We start from the raw sequence: 18,513 nt of genomic DNA, 5'->3' as shown, positions 1-18,513 counted from the left end.
ACAGTCACCATGATTATTTGCTTCAATGAGCATGAGATATGCCAACATTGTCACTTGCCCGGAAGAGACTTGAAGAATAAAGGCACAGCTGTGGTGGCTAGCAATGAAATGGCTTAAGTCATCCAATCAAGAGTACCCAAACTTAAAGATCTTGGTTGCAGGGTTATTAAGAATAAACCTTGGTTTGTAGAGATTATTATCCAGAAAGTCAATCAAACTAAGAACATGCAAGAAAATTTTAACTCCTTTAGGAAAAGATACGACCACCAAATTTGCGAAGGTTGGAATAAATTATATGAAATTACAGGTCATCTGAGATTATTATCCAGGAAGTCATTAAACTGCAAAGACATGCGCAACATTCGCATTATATCATACTATGGCTCCTCAAATTTGATCAAAATTTGGTTCATTTTTGGCTGATGTTTCCTGACCTGCAGGAAGTAAAAACATTCATTCAAAATACGACCAAACTAATTGTTAACTACCGGTTAACCAGTAAAATTTTACTCAGTACTGCTCGCTTAACCTAAAGGGAATCTTTATTTAATCCAACATTATCTGTTTCAAGTAAGCTTGAAGGTGGTTATCAAAAGTAGAGAGCTTACTTTAATGCCAGCCATGGATAATAGTTGGTGTGACGCAACGTATGCAGTGTCTGAATTGTTTAGCCTCTTCTCCACAAAATATATAACTTCAGACACACCTGACTGCAAAATAGAAGATACAAATAAATTATAATACCATTAGCGCAGACAAAAAGGCAAGACACAAACAGTCAATATTTTGGACAAAGCAATATTAAGTATCATCCAGATGGGCTAGGAGCCATGTAATATCGAGGGTTTAATGATTATGAATTGCTTTTGGGTTTTTTTTTTTTTTTAATCTACAGTACTTTTATTTTTGCTAAGAATTTTATTGCCTATAAGTTGAGAAATTTTATTCAAAAATTACTGTCAGGATATATGTTTCAATCCCAAATTTGCTACTGTACATATCAGCTGATTTCTGCATCCTTATCAGCCAATCACTTGATAATTAGTTTAGATTTTCAGCAGCACCCATCTTTGGTGCTTCGACAAAACAAATTTTTGTCCAATGTTTCAAGCAAATCAAAAGAAAAAAATTAAAACTAAAATCATGATGAAAAAGAAAGAGGTTGCAACACAGTTCTACTTCCTTTGCAGTCAGAGAGAATGGTCTCCTTTACAGTCAGAAATGGGGAAAAAAAAAAAAAAAAAAGCAAAGCATTCTCTCTTTGCTATGGTCTGCGTGACCATGAATGCTTTTGTTCTCCCCTCGCTGGACCCTATGTCTACCCTGAATAATTTTGTTCTTTAACATTATTATGGCACATTTAAGCTGAATGCTTTTGTGCTCTTTTATCATTGGCAAGGGTTGCTATTGAACTAGTTTGTTTCCAAGAAAAAGAAAAATTTCATACTGCAAATGGTTAACATGTAATAAGTGCAGAAAGGAAAATGCTCATCAAAACCTGAATAATTATCTTAGCACATTCATTGCAAGGGAACATGGTCACATAAAGCCTCTGCAAAGGCACAAAATTAGTCAAAGATTAGGAATATTAGGGATTTAAAAAAAAAGAAAAAAAGAGTCCACTCTGTTAATATGTGGTTTCTATACTTCCTCTTACATGGGAAACTTGCTTCTCCCCTTTTCTTCAACCACATTTCTTGAGTTATAATAAGCAAAATTCCAAATATTTCTTAACCAACTTCATAGAGTGAATATATGAAATTCAAACTACAAATGATGAGAAACGTGAACAACAAACCTGCCCAACAGCTGATGCATGATTTGTGTTTAGGATGGCATTGACTTCAGCATGACAAACATAACTACAACAAACAATTCGTGATATGAGCAAATAGTCAGATGTATAGACAGGATTATAGAAACTAAGACAACAACTTAATGAAAGTCTAGATGAAGAACAAGCAGTGCATAACACAAACTGTCAGGAAGGAGACGAGCATTTGATCAATGTACTGAGAGAGACCAGATATACCAGAACATTATTATAAACAGTATCTCCTATCATTTGAAAAAAGCATCAGAAAGTTGCAAGTCAAAAGTGGAGTACTTGAGTGCAGAATACTTACGGATACTTTGTCTCCAAAGGATTCCCAGTTTTGGATTTCTGAAACAGAATAGGACAAGTTCACTATTCATTATTCCTTGATTATACAAGATATTCACTTGTTATCAAACACCAACCTTTGCCCAAGGAAGCTTGTCATCTGAACAACCCCTTGGAAATCCATTATAGCCAATGCCTAGCCAAAAGAAAATAATGAGAATCACACACATTAGTAGGCTTGGTTAAAAGGTTCCTTGAAGCCTGTTGTACCAGTGAAATCAGTACAGAAGAAAGAATAAGAAAAAAGGAAGTTTTTGCATTCTTTCTTCATGTTCAAATAAACAAAGGATAAACTGTTAGAATCAGAAAGTACATAAGCAACTTAAGATGACGCAAATATTGCCAAAAAAAAAAACTTCCAATGTATATGATACATAAGCAACTTCACAGCAAGTTCATTGATGATTGCTGAGAGGAATTGTTGCTGAAATAAACAGTATCTTATTTTAATAAACCTGCATAATACACCAGCCTATCTGCCCCCTCAGGTACAGTATAACCTCACGTACAGTATAACCCATCAGTAAAGCCTAGTCCCAGACACTGAGAACTACTTGGGCTGTTTGACATATAGTACAGAGAGCACTTTGCCTTCCTTTTCCCCTCCACATCTAGAAACAAACCTTAGCATGCAACAAATGCAAGACAAATGAATTACTACAAAACAAGTATTAAAATGAAAAATTTTCAGGAAAATCATCTTACCAAGAATTATACCATCTTGACTAACCAAGCATGCGCCAACCTAAAAAGTCAACAGCAGTTGCCAAAAAAGATTTCAAACTCATACAAATACAATTTAGGTTTCGTATTATTAATGAGTAAAAGCAATAATTGCCTCCGACTGCAAGATCTACTTTCAGGAGTGAAGATATGACCTGCCTGTTTGGATCTTTGGACCTTTCAGCTGACAAAAATGCAATTGCCATAAAATAATCGTCCCATGTCAAATACCTGATCTTAAATTAATCAATATATGAAACAAAGAGGATTACTGTCAGTCTACAATACTCGTTTGAAATTAATCAATATATGAAACAAAGAGGATTACTGTCAGTCTACAATACTCGTTTGTATTTATTTCAAACATCAAATTAGTCATATTTTTCCAAGTCCTCCCTTTCCGTTTCACAACTTATATTCTCAATATCAATAAATTTCATGTTCCGCACCAAAGTTCACAGGTCTCTTATTAAAATTTCACGTTTTTATGATGTTACTATATTCAAGTATATTAGAATTTAACAAAAATAAATAAACATAAATCAAAGCTCAAAGAAGTTTAAGTTTGTTAATTTAATTGCTAAAAACTAAACTGAACAGCAAATTAGCGATGGCATTTTACTAACCCCTTGCGTTTCGAGGGATCGAAAGGGCTCTGAGAAGTGCATTTCTTGGCAACGTCGCCGTTCCGTGAAGCATCGATTCGTGAGAAGTATTTTTTAGGGTTAGAGAATAAGAGACGATAAGCGAGTGCAGATGCTAAAGCACCAAAGATTGTGGCAGTTGAAACCAGAGTGAGTTCTCTAGAGTTCATGGAGTTTCAGTGAGTAAGAAAGTGAGGGAAAATCAGTGGCAAAATTTTCCTCTAGGAAAACTAGCGGGAAAGTTAAAAAGGAAAGTGGGGAGAGTCGATGAAAAAGGAAAGTGGGGAGAGTCAATAACACGCGCGAAAAAATGCGCGGGTTTGAAAAAAAAGGATATAAACTAAAATTAATTGCTAGTGAGTGGGCGTATAAATGGACCATTTTATTCAACCTTTTCGCCCATATCTCGATAAAAAATAGTTTATTTGGAATAATCTATATTTAAAACTGAATAATGCATTAAAAATGTAATTATCAAGTTTTCAAAATTATCATAATTTCTTAAAGTATGAATAAATAATTTAGATATTGGATTTTAAAATATTAATTTAAAAAATAAAATATTTTATAATACAATAAAAAATGTAGTTTTTACTTTTAGAAAATAACGCTTCAAAGTTCAAATACAATTTGAACATCATATATATATGTTATTCGTAATATTATTTAATTTAGATATATATTCCCAAACAACATGGTCATGGATGTATTTTATAAATATTTATTTAACCGGAGTTTTTGACTTGAAAAAAGATGCTAATTTTAAAATCATATTTGAATTTTGATATTAAAAATATCCAAGATGATTATTATATTCTGTGAACCATACCAGAATCTTTTGTTTTCCCAAAAAATTCTAAACAAATATTAAGAACATATTTATCTTGTCTTAAATGTTTATATGCACTGCCACTACTAGTCATAAAATATCATATCATATAACACAGACACCTTTATGTCAAAAGATGCAAAATCAACACATATCATATTTAGACAAGAAATCTAATTAATCTTGCACATGCACCTACCCTTTATAGCATTAATATCTTAATTATTAAACAAAATTACATAATAAAAACAAACACTTATGAATAAAATGAAAATAATTAGTATGTAATGTAATTTTCAAGGGCAGAGATTGAAGATAAAATGATGATGATATAATAAAAACAAATACATATTTCCAATGTATGAAAAAATAGAATAGAAAATAATGAATGAGACCCACAAGATGTAGGATGCGGAAAGGTCTATCGAAAGGGACCCACAAATGAACGGTCCAAGTGGCAGAGTCAGTTTCCACAATCATGGTCAGGCACATCAGTGTGGTCATCCCACGTGCCGATCTGGAGTAAGTGTGTGGTGCTGAGTTAGAAAGTGAAGAGCTTTTTGAAGGTGAGGCCCGACAACTTAGGCCTACCATAAAGCAAAACAAAGCAAATAATAATAACCCAAAGCCAAACAAAAAGCCTCTCTTAATCTCTAACGCACGTGCCACTCTAATTATTACACACCCACACCATATCCTTCGTCTCACATCCCCAAAAAAGGCTCAATTTCAACTATCCTTTATTAGACCTCTTATAAGGTTACTATATTTTAACGAGTAATATTTAGTTCACAATCTAATCTTATAATATTTTCTCATAATCTATGACATTATAATTTGTTATTGGTTAGTTTGTAAAATATGTTTTGTCTGCTTGTAATGGTCTCATTTATTCATTTACAAACTAATCAATAATGATCTATTACGACGAGATTGTGAAAAGAAAGTTATGAGATTAGACTATGGATCTAGTATTATTGTATTTTAATTTAGTTTCAATTTTATATATCAATCGTATCATCAAATTTTTATGGATTGGGATTAAATCTTTTATTGTTATACAAGTTTCTATTTATTTTATAAGTATAAAAATAATAAAAAAATATTTATTTAATTAACTTATCAATTTTAAAACTCATAAATCCCTTTAAAATTATTACATATTGTATCCCAGAAAAGAGTTGTACAGAAACTATAAGTTGTTGTGATATATTTTATACATATTTCAGCTAAACTTAAAAAGAAAAAAGAAAAAAGCGAATAAAGTTATCGCATTAAAAAAATAAGAAAGAGAAGCAAACACACTTGACAACAAACAGAAAAAGCTACTCATAATCCAATAACGTAATCCGTTATTTTCCCACGCTTTGGCTCATCTATAACGGAATTTTCACCTTTGAAAACATGATTATTAGTTGATTTTACCAAAACATCCTTTAATTCCAATCACATTTACTCAGTTAATATAGCCCACCATGCATGCAGCATGCAGAAGAAGAAGGTTGGTATAGTCTTTTTATAGCATAAAAGTTGGTTAAGTCATTTTGCATGGGAACGAAGGGTGTAAATGTAATTTGAAGATGCAAGAGTTGTTTATATATAGGCCGCAGTGTCTGCCACCCCATATTCTCCTTCATCACAAACCTAGTTACCAGAGTTCCTTTGTACTACTCAACTCAGCTTAACCCTCTTTTTGATTTCTTTTCCATGGAAGAAGAAGATCAGAAAGAGCTCCAACTTCTTCCTACAGTTTCAATACCTTCTTCATCACGCATGTCATCACACCCATCAAATTCTTCTTCCTTCAGGTATCGATCAATGGTGTCTGATCATCATCATCATCATCATAATCAGTTTGAAGCCCCATCACTTGACTTACAACTATCAATAAGTGTAAGGCCTATCCAGCCACCATCCAACTGTGTTTTAAGCGGTCAAATTTGTGAGTTTGGTGATGTTAATAAGTGCGATACAAGTAGCTGTGTGGATGTTGAGTCGTTGAAATGGCAGGCAGCGGAGCAAATTAGACTGGCAGCTATTGAGAAGGCGTATGCAGAAAGAGTTAGAGAGCTTACAAGGAGAGAGATGGAGCTTGCACAATCTGAGTTTGCAAGAGCAAGACAAATGTGGGAGAGGGCAAGAGAAGAAGTGGAGAAAGCTGAAAGAATGAAGGAGAGAGCAACTAAACAGATAGATTCTACGTGCATGGAGATCACTTGCCAGTCTTGCAGGCAAAGGTTTAGGCCCTAATTTTATTACTCTGAATTAACCCTTTCAAGTTAAGTATATTCCAAAATCAACTTGTTCAATACTGAAATTGAAAATTTGGGGTATTGGATTCCTGCTGTTTGGTTCTAGTAAACAGAAGGGGGGAAATGAATGATTAAGAACACAATAAAGTTTTAAAGTGGCATATATAAAATTATGAATGATTTCCCATTTTTTTATTGTAAATTCTATTGCGATGATCTGTATGATGAATTGGCTAATTAACCAAATGATGACTTACTTGAAAAAAAAACTGATGAAAAAGTACATGTAGGCAATGATTCAAGGTTTAGAATGAAAAAAACATGTATTGATCTCTTTCTCTATATATATTGCTAGCCTGAAGCATATATTTATTATTCAAATTTCAAAGATAATGATTATACATTGACATTAGAGGGGGTAAGTTTTAAAATTTTGCATGTATCAGTCTGATCATCCCAGCAAATGATGATGAACAGTCTGATCATCTCAGCCCCAGTAAATGATGATAATGAGTCTGATCATCACTGCAAATTAATGATGATAAATGAGTTTCAATGCCATTTTTCTTTGCAAATTAAATTTTCTGGCACTGGTAGGCCTTCGAATTTAATTTTGATTTTGGAGTCACTGCTCCAAGCAAAGAACTTCTTGATGAATGAGTTATGTTTAAAAACAAAAATTCATGATTAATCCTCTCTTACACAGTTTGATTAATTGCAGAAACTGATCTTGTGTTCTTATATATGCATTCTTAATGCTTCACTTGTATATATATTAGTTTCATCTTCAAACTGTATCAGTGCTCATTTAACGAACGAGAGAGAGAGAGAAAGAAAGAAGACTCGGAATTTAGAAGTTTATTAATTGATAACCAGCATTACTTTTGCTCTGTTTCTTATTATTATTATCCATGGAAGAAAAGGTAATAGTCTAGTTACCAAATTAATAAAATCTCTTTGCCTTAATGTCGACAATGTATCAATTAGCAGTGTGGATGTAGAGACGACCTTAGAGCTGTCTTAACTCAATAAATTATCCCTCTTCATAATTACAACACATGCTGGAAAAATAAACTTTAGTAGATTCATATTAGTTTAATTCTTAGAATGTTAAAGTACATGAAAAATTACAAGGACTGATTGGCTGCTTTATCTGATCTGTTAATGTTAAGCAAAATAAAACCCCCACAATTTTATTTTGATAGTACTAAAAGAGGTGCTAAAAATAACTTTCATGTATAGAAACTAAAAGCAAGCAGATTCATTGAATACTAGAATATACCAAGTTGGCAAGTCGGCAGCCCACTATATAATTAGATATGCATACGCCAATAGACCGAAAGGCTCCACCCCTTTAGTTTTTAAGCATTACAACTGTTAGCTTGAGACTTCAATCACGATTGGTACACGAAAAAAGGAGAATGTTGATTAAAGATAATTAACTAATTGTACACGACTGGTGTAATGTAACTTATCAGCTTTTTTTTTTTTTTGGTAACCGGGATGCTTAGGTCAGTTTGCACACCTCAACTAATCCATAAGATCCATTAAATACCATACGAGCTCAAAAAATCAGATAAGTCATAATGTTATTATGGTAGGTGATCTCAAAGTTTGAACCAATAAACTTAAAGAATAGAACAAACCTCCTTGACCGTTAAGCTATAGTTACTCCTGATACAAATACTCAGCCAAGTTCCTGAAAATTAACTTGAGTTTTACTGATCTTAGCATGCATGATATTGAAACTGATAATCAGGACTCAATTAATTCGGTGTCAAGAGTCAAAACCCAACTGACATGCACCACGGCACCATCGCCATGTAGAGAAGCATGATTTTGATAGAAAGGCAAATGAATCAGAACAAAAAGCAAGTAATTCATCAAGAACAAGACAGGATAGCTGTATCCACTTGTATTCAACTTCTTAACTTTTGCTTATAATAGACCAAACACCCACTATCTGTGTCCGGGATCCAACACAAAAAAGAAACGTTTTTTCGGATAGTATGACTCTTCTAAAAGCATCCATCAGTCAGGGCCAATGAACAGTGCTTCCCTTTCAAGATGTCTTGAGAATGGAATTAGCTTGATTTGTCAGCAACCTAACTCCAAACATATTACTCTCGAATACAGTTAATCTGTAAAGGCTACCTTCAATAATACACTGACTAGATTCTTTTGTGTGGTCAAGCTCAAGACATAATCTAGTGGGGGCTAAAGGATCACCAAGTTTCAACATTAGGCCGGCCCTCCTGAAAGGTACCTATGCAAACAGCAAAGAAGCATGGGAGGTAAAAAAGCCAAAAAAGCCAAAAAAAAAAGTGATCCTGATCATCGTCAAATTAATTATTATAGCCTGATTGGTAGATTCTTTATTTGGTTGCCAGAATCCTATTAAGTGCTTCACCTAATCAAAGATCAAAACACTATTTCCCAACCACATTATATCTTTTTCTTGCTTTTCTAACCTGAGAAAAACGTTAATACCATCCTAATATGTTTCTTTGCTTGTTGTTTTGCCGACAAGTAGTTTCTTGTCCAGGAAAATACAGTCATTTTCTCCTGAAAAGCATAAGAACATGCAACTATTCAATGTACCAATTAAATTATATTTCCCGCAGACGAAAACGCCAGCTATGTGATGGTAACTTGATTTTCCTGTAAAAGAAATAGATGCCTAATTTTTGCCTTCACATAAAGCGATGCGTACTCCTTGTTTCCTAACTGGGTCGCATTATTGCGCATATAGAATAATAAACCTAATGATCCTATTAATGAAAGGCTTAATTTTCAAAATATGATTCCATTAATTTGATCTATTATTTATAAAACAACAGAGAAATCCAAGAGGCAATCACTTCCATTATAAAGCTTAAAAAGCAGGATAAAGATGTAGGACAGACTTGCCAAACCATCAAAGTAGTCATTATGACACAACCTTAATATTTGTCTTTTCACATTTGTCGGCATATTATTGTGAAGTGATACAGTATAACTATTATTTGAATCTGATATAAGATATGTTAAATCAAATAATTATACAGCACCAAACCGCACCACATTATTATACTTCAGTGGATCATGCTGTCCCTCTTGCCGATTCTTTTTCTCTAGTTCCCTGTTCTTGAAACCGACCATTGCTGCATGTTCATCCGATCCACAGATGAAGAGAGTAATCAACCCACTGTTGGAATTTTCTACGTGGGGATGATGAATTCCAACCTTTTATAATAATCGAATATCGTACTCATGAGATTCAATAATTTAGTAATATGTATAACAAAGCTAAAGCAATATATTCTGGCAGCACATAAAATGTCTATTTCTCGATGCTATTGGAGATAAAACTATGCAACTCTATCCAGATATATTTCTCTGTTTTAGCATAAGTTCATCATTGGATGTATTATTCTTATACAGTAAAATGTACTGGAATATAGAAATTGGAAGGAAGTGGCAAAACTGGTGCTGTTCATATTTCATAATGTCATATAACGAAACATTTCAGCATTGGCATTACATAACATGCAGGGAATATGAAACTGTAAGCCATCGATCTCTTTCTACTTTCTAGGCATGAAAAATATCAAAGAAATTATTAGATTTTAAAGATTGTATATATAGTCAAGTCTTTAATTACTATAAACAAGAATAAAAGGCAGCTTACTTTTGAAGATTGGAAATTTTGTGAGATCATGGTGGTGGGACTCAAACTCTTGCTACAGTCACATCATGTGAAAGGACTTGCCCGGCTAACACTAGGCGTGAGAAAACTTTCTTTCATCTTTTTCAAAAATTATATAAAAGCTACCAGGATAAAGACTAAAAGCATCCACGTTGCTCATATATATATATTTTTTTCCCATTTTCATTCAGGATATATATTATCAAGAGCTAACGACCGAGATTTGTTCTTTGAAATATCAAACAAACATCTTCATCAAGAAGATGTTGTTATTTGCTGCACAATAGGGTAATATGTAAATGGTAACCTTTAAAATATTAACTAGTAATCTCCAAAGCATCGTGGTCAACACATAATATGACCCCAGCTAACCTGTACTTCGATTTTGCATTTTGGTCAAATTTGCTGTTATTTATCCATTTAGCAGTGGGCCAGAGGCTTAATCATTGAAAGCAGGTGTGGGAACTGGGAATGGCCAGGCCTAAGAAATATGGATTGAAGAAACCATTAGTACTAGGGTCCTTTGTTTAATTATTTTTATCCCAATTCTATCTAAAATACATATCTGTTTCGTGGAAATCCTATTTTATTTTATTTTATTATTTTTAAATATCCCAAATTTATTAATTTAATTAAAAAACTTAAAAAAGTTTAAAAATTAATAAAAACACTCTCACCCATTCACATTTTTTAGATTCCGGCTACCACCGCCAGAAGGTGGTTAAAATCTGGTATAATGGTGCACTATTAGCTGGATCTGATCGATAGTAAGCTAATCTATCATTTTTTAACCAAATCTATGGTCAAAGATCTAGTCGTTGATCTTTGGCCGTAGCTGGACGTTAACAACAGCTAAGATATGGTCGTCGTTGATGGTCATCGTTGACCATCAACGACGTACATATCTTTGGTCATCGAACAAACATGGTTAGATCTGGCCTTTTTCAACTAGATCCATTGTGGATCTAGCTGAAAAAGGCTATCTAGGCACACAACTGACTAAATCCAATCGGTCGTGAGCCGATACGACGACTCTGACCATCCTCTGATGATGGTGGCCGGTTGTCGGTATTTAATGGGTGGGTGGGGGTGTTTTTTTGTAAATTTTAATGTTTTTATTACAAGGGTGTTTAGTAAATTAACAAACCTAGAAGGTATTTTTATTAATTTTTAAATCATACCTCGTTATTTTCACCTAACTCTTATTTTTTCAAAAATAATATCCAAAATATTAACAAGCCTTAGTAATTCATAATTATTCTCCGTATTTTGAAAAAGCGGTTCGTTTCGATGCTATTTGAATAGAGTTATATAAAAATGTAGGTGCGTTTCGTCATTTGCAATTTTTCTTTTTAAATTACGGAGAGGCGGTGCATTTTGAGGTTATTCAATAGAGAGTCCAAAAAGTTTCAAATCCTTTCCCATCCAAAGTTTGTATTCTGTTAATACCCAATATACATTTCACTTTTTTTAGTTGGTGTTCAGCGAGTTACCAAGAGCTAGAGTAAGAATGATTTTGTGTAGTGGAGGTCAGGGGATCGAATGGTGATGACTGATTGAATATTCACAATTGAAATTAGTCGAGAATCAACTAAGAATATGAAACTCTAGATTTACGATGACTGGGAATCGACCAGATATTAGATGCTAGAGTGAGAGGAGTCTTGTATATAAGATACCAGAGGTTTAAATGATGGTATGGGAGAGAATTTTCATTTCCAAAACTGACTTTGGGTAGTAACAAACTATTAACTTTGGATGGAAAATTTGTATTTTGAAACTTTTGGGTAGAAAAATTTATTTAGGCAAACCTTGGGTGGGAAAAAGTCGTTTACTCATGAATAGATTAGGGAGTCGTACAAAAACACTGGTGCGTTTAGTAATTTGGAACTGTTCTTTTTTGTCTTTTCCAAACTATAAATTTCCTCCCGTTACTCTCTCCAGAGTCCAGAAAGAATTCGCCGGTACCGTAATGGAGGATCAACTACAGTCTAAGAAACCAAACCCTAACCCTAATCCGAATAAGATATCAAATTCAACGAATGCAAAGAAGAATAAGAAGAGCGAATTCGAGTTCTGCAAAGTTTGCAACCGAAATCACGACGAAGGGCAGCGACACAAGTACTTCCCAAGCCACAAGAAGTCACTTTCTAATTTTCTCTCTAAATTCAAAACAAAAATCACGGAAATTCGGTTCTTCTTGAAGAACCCTACCATTTTCTGCAATGAACACGCCTTTCGTAATCGCTTTTGGTGCGTTTTTTGCGACTCCGATATCGACGAGCTCGGCAGCTCCTTTGCTTGGTATGATTTTCACTCACAATGCCACAATTAAAAAAAAAAAAAAAAAAAAACACTTTGTGAAATAACTTAAATTTCTATTGGATTTTATTGTATCAGTGATAATGCAATTAATCACCTAGCGAGTGCGGACCATTTGAAGAAGTTGAAGCACTTCTTGTGGAAATACGGCGGTGGAATGGATCGCGTGGATGCTTTTAGGATTTCGGAAACTGATTTAGCGAAGGTATTCCGTTATTCACCATCTTATTCAAAATATTCACCACATTCTTGTTGATTTTCTGATCAATGCGAAATCTTATCATTTATATATAATTATCTGGCTTTTGAAGAAACTGATGAAAACAAGTGAAAATTTCATCAAGAATATTCAATTTTATTTTTTGACTGCCCAAAACGAGAGACAAGGAAATTCGATAATGAAAATGTAAAACAAGGAGTAACACTGGTGGTTTAATGTGTTTTGCATCATGGTTGATTTATGGCACATCTTTATAGTTAGTGTTTGCTTTGATTGCAATTAAGATTGTTTTAGGTTGTTCTTGGGCTAAATGTGAGAAGAAAGTAGAGGATACTTTTAGGAGATACATAAATAGCAATGAGCAGCTGTTTCTTGTGATTGTAGTGGGAGAAGAAGTGCAAATCATTGGAGACTGGAGCTGCACCCTCTGGTGAAGGATCACGGGGACGACTCTTTGGACCTTCAAATGATATCCACAATGAACTCAGCTTTGAAAATATGAATAACTTTGAAAACAATAATATTCACCCTCTTAATTCAAATATTTCAAGTGGTGTTATACCTTTACAGTTTCATACAAATGAGTATCAGGTATCCCATTCTGGACTCTCTGAAGTTGCAAATATTGGTTCGCGGCTGCATGTTGTTACATCTTCCATGCTTGGAGATGCTTCCTCTGGTTCAATTTTATGGAATTCAAATGGCTTGATGGGTAAGCAAGATCTTTGTATTTGATTCTTCTTTCTTTATTTTAGTTGCTGAAGTGATGTTCCTTCCATGAAATTGGATTATTTATTGTAGTCTTTGCCATCTACTATTGTTTGCATCGTCTAGTTAACAGGAATAACCTTTGTAATGGCACAAACTGCTCAGACAATGTCTACCTTTGTAGAGAAGAGGTAAGTTTGTCCATCTACACTCTTTCCCTTTGGAGCTTAATTTATTACTATTGTTGTGTGTGTATGGGTGTTTTATTCCTCCAAAATTGGGGTGTCAATGCTTTCTTGGTGACTTTTTTTGGCTAAACTGTTGGTAGCTTTTTCTGTTCTCGAGTTTCTTGCTTTTTTTTATTTTTTATTTTTTTATGTAAAGTTACATGGTTGCCTTTCACCAAATTTCTGTTTATGTATACATTTGTTATAAGATTTCTTGCAAATGTAAGTAATATGTTTCACATAGGTGTATCAGGTGTCTCAAGATGAAACAGTTGTTAATAGAGAGATCAATTCTCAGGGTAATTCTCTTTGAAAACTTCACTTTCTTTTGATTTGAGTTTCTTGTTTGTCATTTTTCCTGGTACATAAGTTACCATCTGCATAATTACTTGAGTGACATGTTTTCTTTATATTTAGTTTACAACAAATTATGCTTAAAGTTCTTAGATATATGCCTGGGTGTCATGGTTTAGATATGATCTAAATTCTTCATCATGTGATTTTTTCTCTTTAGGTTTGCAGAATATAACTCAAATTTCTTCTATGGCTCCACAAGAGGCTGCAGGAAATGTGCATTCTGGGGCACCTCCTCCATGGCTTGAAGCAACTGAAGGAGATCAGCTAAAACAAGTTTTTAGTGGCTTCGTTTCTTCCAATAAGTCTGGGAAGTCTAAGTTGAACCCAAAAAGGGTGGGAGCTGCTTGGGCAGAAAAGAGAAAGATGGAGATGGAAATGGAGAAGAGAGGAGAGATTGCTAAGAGTGAGTTTGATTCTAACTGGCTTCCTAATTTTGGTAGAGTATGGCAATCAGGTACTCGGAAGGAATCTAGAAAAGAATTTGAGATTGAGAAACAAAAACAACCAAAAGCTCAAAATCACACTGAGACGCCAATGAAGATTCAGCCTTATATCAGCAAACGAATGGTGAGCATTGCATCCCCATATGCTTTTTAATTAAGGTGTAAATTTCTTTTCCACCTATGCTCTGATGATAGATTTTTTTTTTTTAATTTTTTCATGCTGCCATATTCAATTGCATTGCCTGACATTCCAGTCTCCATATGGGAATAATGGGATGCTTCGTTTATAGTTTTCTTGAGGTTGCTTTTGCTTAGTTATCCTGCTGTTATGAAGTTTGAGTCTCTGCGTCTGTAAGGGAGCAGTTTTGTGATTAACTTCACTAGTTTCCTGCACATCTAACTGAAATCTAATTTCATACCGCTATTAGCCCACAATTTAGATTCAAGAAAATCTTAAACACAATTTCTGGATATGTGCTTTTTTATTAAATATGAAATTAGTGTTGTATATGTAAATTTGTCACTTGATAATTTTAGATGGTGTTTGTAAATGGATGCATGTGTACTGGCACTTGCATATATATTCTGAGAGTGCCCATACTGCCACTTCTTAAGGAAACAGTAGATGAGGCCTCTGTTGATCATTGCAATTTGACTTTTCAACAATAGAGTTCCATGAACACATCCTGCAGTTTAGAATTAATTATAACGAATCCTCCTTTGCTTTGGTGAGGTGGACAAAAGTTTGGGTATAAATGCCTAGTAAGAGCTTGCTGCTTATTAAATGGTTGACAATGGTACTTTACTCTGGCATTGAGAGTATTTCTTTTAACTTTTAATTGTGGTTAGGGTTTATGTGATGAATTTCTAGGATCACGCATTTTATATTTCTCCTTGCAGCGAAGAGATGCAAACGAAGATTGTGGTGGTGATCCTTGTGTGAATGAATGATGAGTTTTTTATGATTTCCTTTTTCGGGAGGATTCCTTGTGTATTCCTACTATTATCTGGTATCCAAGTTTGTCTTAGATCCAACAGAAGAAAAATTTTGGGGGCGTAAAAGTGATTGTGGTGAATGGCACAATCCAGAATTAGGATGTCAGTGCTATTGATTATAGGATGAAACAGGAGCAGTAAAGCTGTTGTTTATTCAGATGCATCTTGTTACCATATTTTTGATGTATAAAAGAAAGGGGCGTTTTGAACATTTCTAACCAATGTAATGTAAATGGCTGTTCTATCCTGACTTGCACCTTGAAATTGTGAGCTATGACACAATTTCAATTTTTAATGTTTTGAAGGGCCAGGATGAATGACCCTTATTTTTAAATTTTAAGTGACAGATTTCAATTTACATTTGCCATTTTCAAAGTTTAATTGTTGAAAGTCCACTGATTTAATAGTTTTAAATTTATATTAGATACATTTTCCAGGATGCAATTGTCTTGTTCTATCGTAGAAATGTTGGCGCTTGTCCAGTCAAGCATGCTTACAGGCGAATTGGTAAAAAGAGAGATTTAGGAATAGCACTATGGCATTCTCAATATTATCTATTACATTCTAGTAACAAACATAAACAATAGGTATTTTAACTCAACTCGACACTTGACCGCTGTAAAAATAATTAAAACTTCTAAGAATAAGAAGGATTTAAGACAGAATCTCATTCCATTATTTACACACTCGTATGTTTATGATATGGTTACTATCTTTTCAACTGGTGCTCTTGTCTTGTACCAATACTGAATGACTAATGTTTATGGTAAAGATTTTTCATCAATGGATGAACTGGTTTTCTGGTGCGCATGCGATCATCCCGGAAAGAAAGCCGTTATTCTATCACCATTTTTTTGGCGGAACAAAACCTTGTAGACTTTGACTGATCTGCGATCCTAAAATTCCACAATTTCCCTTTAGAAGACACCAAGTTATCATCACACAGAAACTCCCAAGAGAACCATTTTTCAATCGTTCGATCTATGTCATGCACTAAAACATCTGTCGCATTCCCAGCTCTAGCAATGATACTAGACATGTAGATTGTTGACATTCTGCCTGGTGCCTCTGGTGCGTCTCCGCTCGGTCCATCCACCACCACCACATCCCATTTATGTTTATAAACTTCTTGTGGTAAATTTTTCAATGCCAGCTTACATTTTGACGCTTGAAGGGGTCCTGATCCGGGTGCACAATCTGGGTTCTGTCTTGCATGCTTAAGCAGCTTGTAAGCATCTTTTGCAGGTATCGAGTATTCAACCTTATAGATTTCAGTTCTCTTGGACTTACTTTTGATTGCACTTATCTTCTTTGAGTCATCCTCTAGAAAAATGGTGATCCCTCCTGCATTCATTTTTGAGAGCTTTATGTACTGGGGTTCCAGCCCAAAAATAAGTAGGTTGCAAGGTGCTTTACGCTTAATGAGATCTGATAGAAGTTTGAATTCCTTTTTTGTGAGGGTGGTTGCATTAACAGAAGAAGTTTTAGGTGGACTTATTGAGGTTTCTAGTGGGTGTGATGGAGTATTACTGCATGCTGGAGAGGAGCATGTATTTTGTTGTGGTGAGGGCGAAGAAGAGAAAGGCGGTGAAGGAGATTGTTGAGGTGGCAGCGAAGAAGAGAAAGGTGGTGAAGGAGCTGAAAAGATGGCAAGTTTAAGAAGTCTGAGGATGGAGAGGGTTGTTAAGATGAAAATAAGAAGAGGGATAATATTCTTTCCAGGATTCATCATCTTACTCCTAGTTCCTCGGCGATATTTGTGTTTTATAGGGGAAGGTAGAGATGAAGAATTAACAAGAGGACATAGAAGGGGACGGCAAGAGGGTACTTCAGGGGGCATTTTCTTCTGCGATCTTTGTTTCCAGTACTTCTACAAGCACACTACTATCCCATCCTTCTCAAAGGTAATAGTGAGGTTTTCATTGAAATGGTTGTTATTATGTTAAGTCTTTTTAGTATTTTCTTGAGTGAGAAAGAAGAAAAGGTTTTGCTTTTTTTTGAAGAGACATGTTTCTTTTATTGAGCTGTCCGTTTGTTGCCTAATAGTTGCGGTTGTTGTATTTTCTTTTAGAAATCAAATACGCCAATCAGTGCACCTTTTGATGAAAGGTTGGGTATAGGAACTTTCAGCAGATAGCTTCATCGCTTCACTTATATATTTTTTTTTTTTTTCTGTTTTAAGCTCGTTTGGTGCGTATGAGTGTTGTTGAAGAAGGCTAATGAGTAGTTGCTTTGTCATATTCAATTAATTTTGACTTTTATGAATGATTTCGGGTACTGATGGGAACTGGGAATTGATGTTCATATGCTACATGCCAAACTCCTATTAGCTTATTTTCAAAACCTAGCGACTGAAATGCCAGTCAATAAAACAGTGGGTTTTTTTCAGAATTCAAAAGATAAATAATTGTTACGAGTGATATCCAACCCTCAATAGCTGCTAGAGAAATGATTTGTTCTCAAATTAATTGATTTTCCTGTTTCTGCTCACCAAGAGATTGAGGGTGACTAGGTAGACCCATCAAATGGTCTAAATATATCCCTTTGAGATCTAATTAGATCACATATCAAAGAAATAATTGAACACAAGCAATATCTCCACTGCTAGGACTTATGGATATGAGGGTCAGGTAATCCAATACAATCCAACCGTCTCACCGACCTCATGTTATACCTTCAAGAACCTATGAATACAAACTATCATGCAGCCCTGTATCATTAGAATCTAGTCCAAAGTAGTTTGGAAATAAGGAGGCTTACCGGAACCTTAGTTTGGTGGATACTAAAGACTATAATTAATGCATTAAGTAACAAACCAAGGTCCCAATCTTAGAATAGAATGAGAGAGCAAGTAACAGTTCAAATCAGTTGGGAATGTTCCAATTCAGCTGGTTGCGTAGTTGTTGAGAAGACTATACCAATATTTATGGGTGGTAAAAA

General features: G+C 34.5%; 4 protein-coding genes across 8 annotated transcripts; 2 read left to right on the top strand and 2 right to left on the bottom strand.

Annotated features, from left to right (window-relative positions):
* Positions 1–243: 243 nt before the first annotated feature.
* LOC116138379 (deoxycytidylate deaminase) lies at positions 244–3,791 on the bottom strand. Its single transcript, XM_031424086.1, has 9 exons — positions 3,514–3,791; positions 3,043–3,118; positions 2,870–2,909; positions 2,242–2,300; positions 2,127–2,164; positions 1,799–1,862; positions 1,499–1,552; positions 609–710; positions 244–434 (listed from the first exon to the last, which is right to left on the bottom strand). Exons 1-9 carry the CDS (start codon positions 3,699–3,701, stop codon positions 378–380), a joined length of 678 nt encoding a protein of 225 aa, XP_031279946.1. The 5' UTR covers positions 3,702–3,791; the 3' UTR covers positions 244–377.
* Positions 3,792–6,003: 2,212 nt separating this feature from the next.
* Positions 6,004–6,876, top strand: LOC116138426 (zinc finger protein SHOOT GRAVITROPISM 5). Its single transcript, XM_031424146.1, has one exon. The coding sequence runs from the start codon at positions 6,068–6,070 to the stop codon at positions 6,608–6,610; it is 543 nt and encodes a 180-aa protein (XP_031280006.1). The 5' UTR covers positions 6,004–6,067; the 3' UTR covers positions 6,611–6,876.
* Positions 6,877–12,210: 5,334 nt separating this feature from the next.
* Positions 12,211–15,907, top strand: LOC116138424 (TITAN-like protein). 5 transcript variants are annotated; one of them, XM_031424144.1, is made up of 7 exons: positions 12,211–12,604; positions 12,701–12,827; positions 13,227–13,554; positions 13,677–13,741; positions 14,031–14,076; positions 14,292–14,701; positions 15,478–15,907. In XM_031424144.1, the coding sequence occupies exons 1-7, from the start codon at positions 12,273–12,275 to the stop codon at positions 15,526–15,528; spliced, it is 1,359 nt and encodes a 452-aa protein (XP_031280004.1). In that variant the 5' UTR covers positions 12,211–12,272; the 3' UTR covers positions 15,529–15,907. The 5 variants fall into 5 exon arrangements, with proteins under 5 accessions (XP_031280004.1, XP_031280003.1, XP_031280001.1 ...); XM_031424143.1 differs by having other exon boundaries at positions 14,022–14,076; XM_031424141.1 differs by having other exon boundaries at positions 13,644–13,741.
* Positions 15,908–16,079: 172 nt separating this feature from the next.
* Positions 16,080–17,505, bottom strand: LOC116138410 (glucuronoxylan 4-O-methyltransferase 2). Its single transcript, XM_031424120.1, has one exon. The coding sequence runs from the start codon at positions 17,411–17,413 to the stop codon at positions 16,409–16,411; it is 1,005 nt and encodes a 334-aa protein (XP_031279980.1). The 5' UTR covers positions 17,414–17,505; the 3' UTR covers positions 16,080–16,408.
* Positions 17,506–18,513: the final 1,008 nt, after the last annotated feature.

The sequence above is a fragment of the Pistacia vera genome, unplaced genomic scaffold, assembly GCF_008641045.1.
Source record: "Pistacia vera cultivar Batoury unplaced genomic scaffold, PisVer_v2 Contig340, whole genome shotgun sequence".
In the NCBI taxonomy this organism is placed as follows: domain Eukaryota; kingdom Viridiplantae; phylum Streptophyta; class Magnoliopsida; order Sapindales; family Anacardiaceae; genus Pistacia; species Pistacia vera.
This window is presented reverse-complemented; position numbering and strand designations above follow the sequence as displayed.

What these genes read in the sequence shown, in the direction of transcription:
- LOC116138410 (XM_031424120.1), bottom strand. Translation starts at nt 17,413, where the DNA reads ATGCCCCCTGAAGTACCCTCTTGCCGTCCCCTTCTATGTCCTCTTGTT.
- LOC116138426 (XM_031424146.1), top strand. Translation starts at nt 6,068, where the DNA reads ATGGAAGAAGAAGATCAGAAAGAGCTCCAACTTCTTCCTACAGTTTCA.
- LOC116138424 (XM_031424140.1), top strand. Translation starts at nt 12,273, where the DNA reads ATGGAGGATCAACTACAGTCTAAGAAACCAAACCCTAACCCTAATCCG. An exon ending in CTCGGCAGCTCCTTTGCTTG is followed by an intron (nt 12,605 to 12,700) that starts GTATGATTTTCA and finishes TTATTGTATCAG; the next exon opens with TGATAATGCAATTAATCACC. An exon ending in CGGAAACTGATTTAGCGAAG is followed by an intron (nt 12,828 to 13,226) that starts GTATTCCGTTAT and finishes TTGTGATTGTAG; the next exon opens with TGGGAGAAGAAGTGCAAATC.
- LOC116138379 (XM_031424086.1), bottom strand. Translation starts at nt 3,701, where the DNA reads ATGAACTCTAGAGAACTCACTCTGGTTTCAACTGCCACAATCTTTGGT. An exon ending in CCAAAGATCCAAACAGGCAG is followed by an intron (nt 2,910 to 3,042) that starts GTCATATCTTCA and finishes TTGACTTTTTAG; the next exon opens with GTTGGCGCATGCTTGGTTAG. An exon ending in ACAAGCTTCCTTGGGCAAAG is followed by an intron (nt 2,165 to 2,241) that starts GTTGGTGTTTGA and finishes ATTCTGTTTCAG; the next exon opens with AAATCCAAAACTGGGAATCC.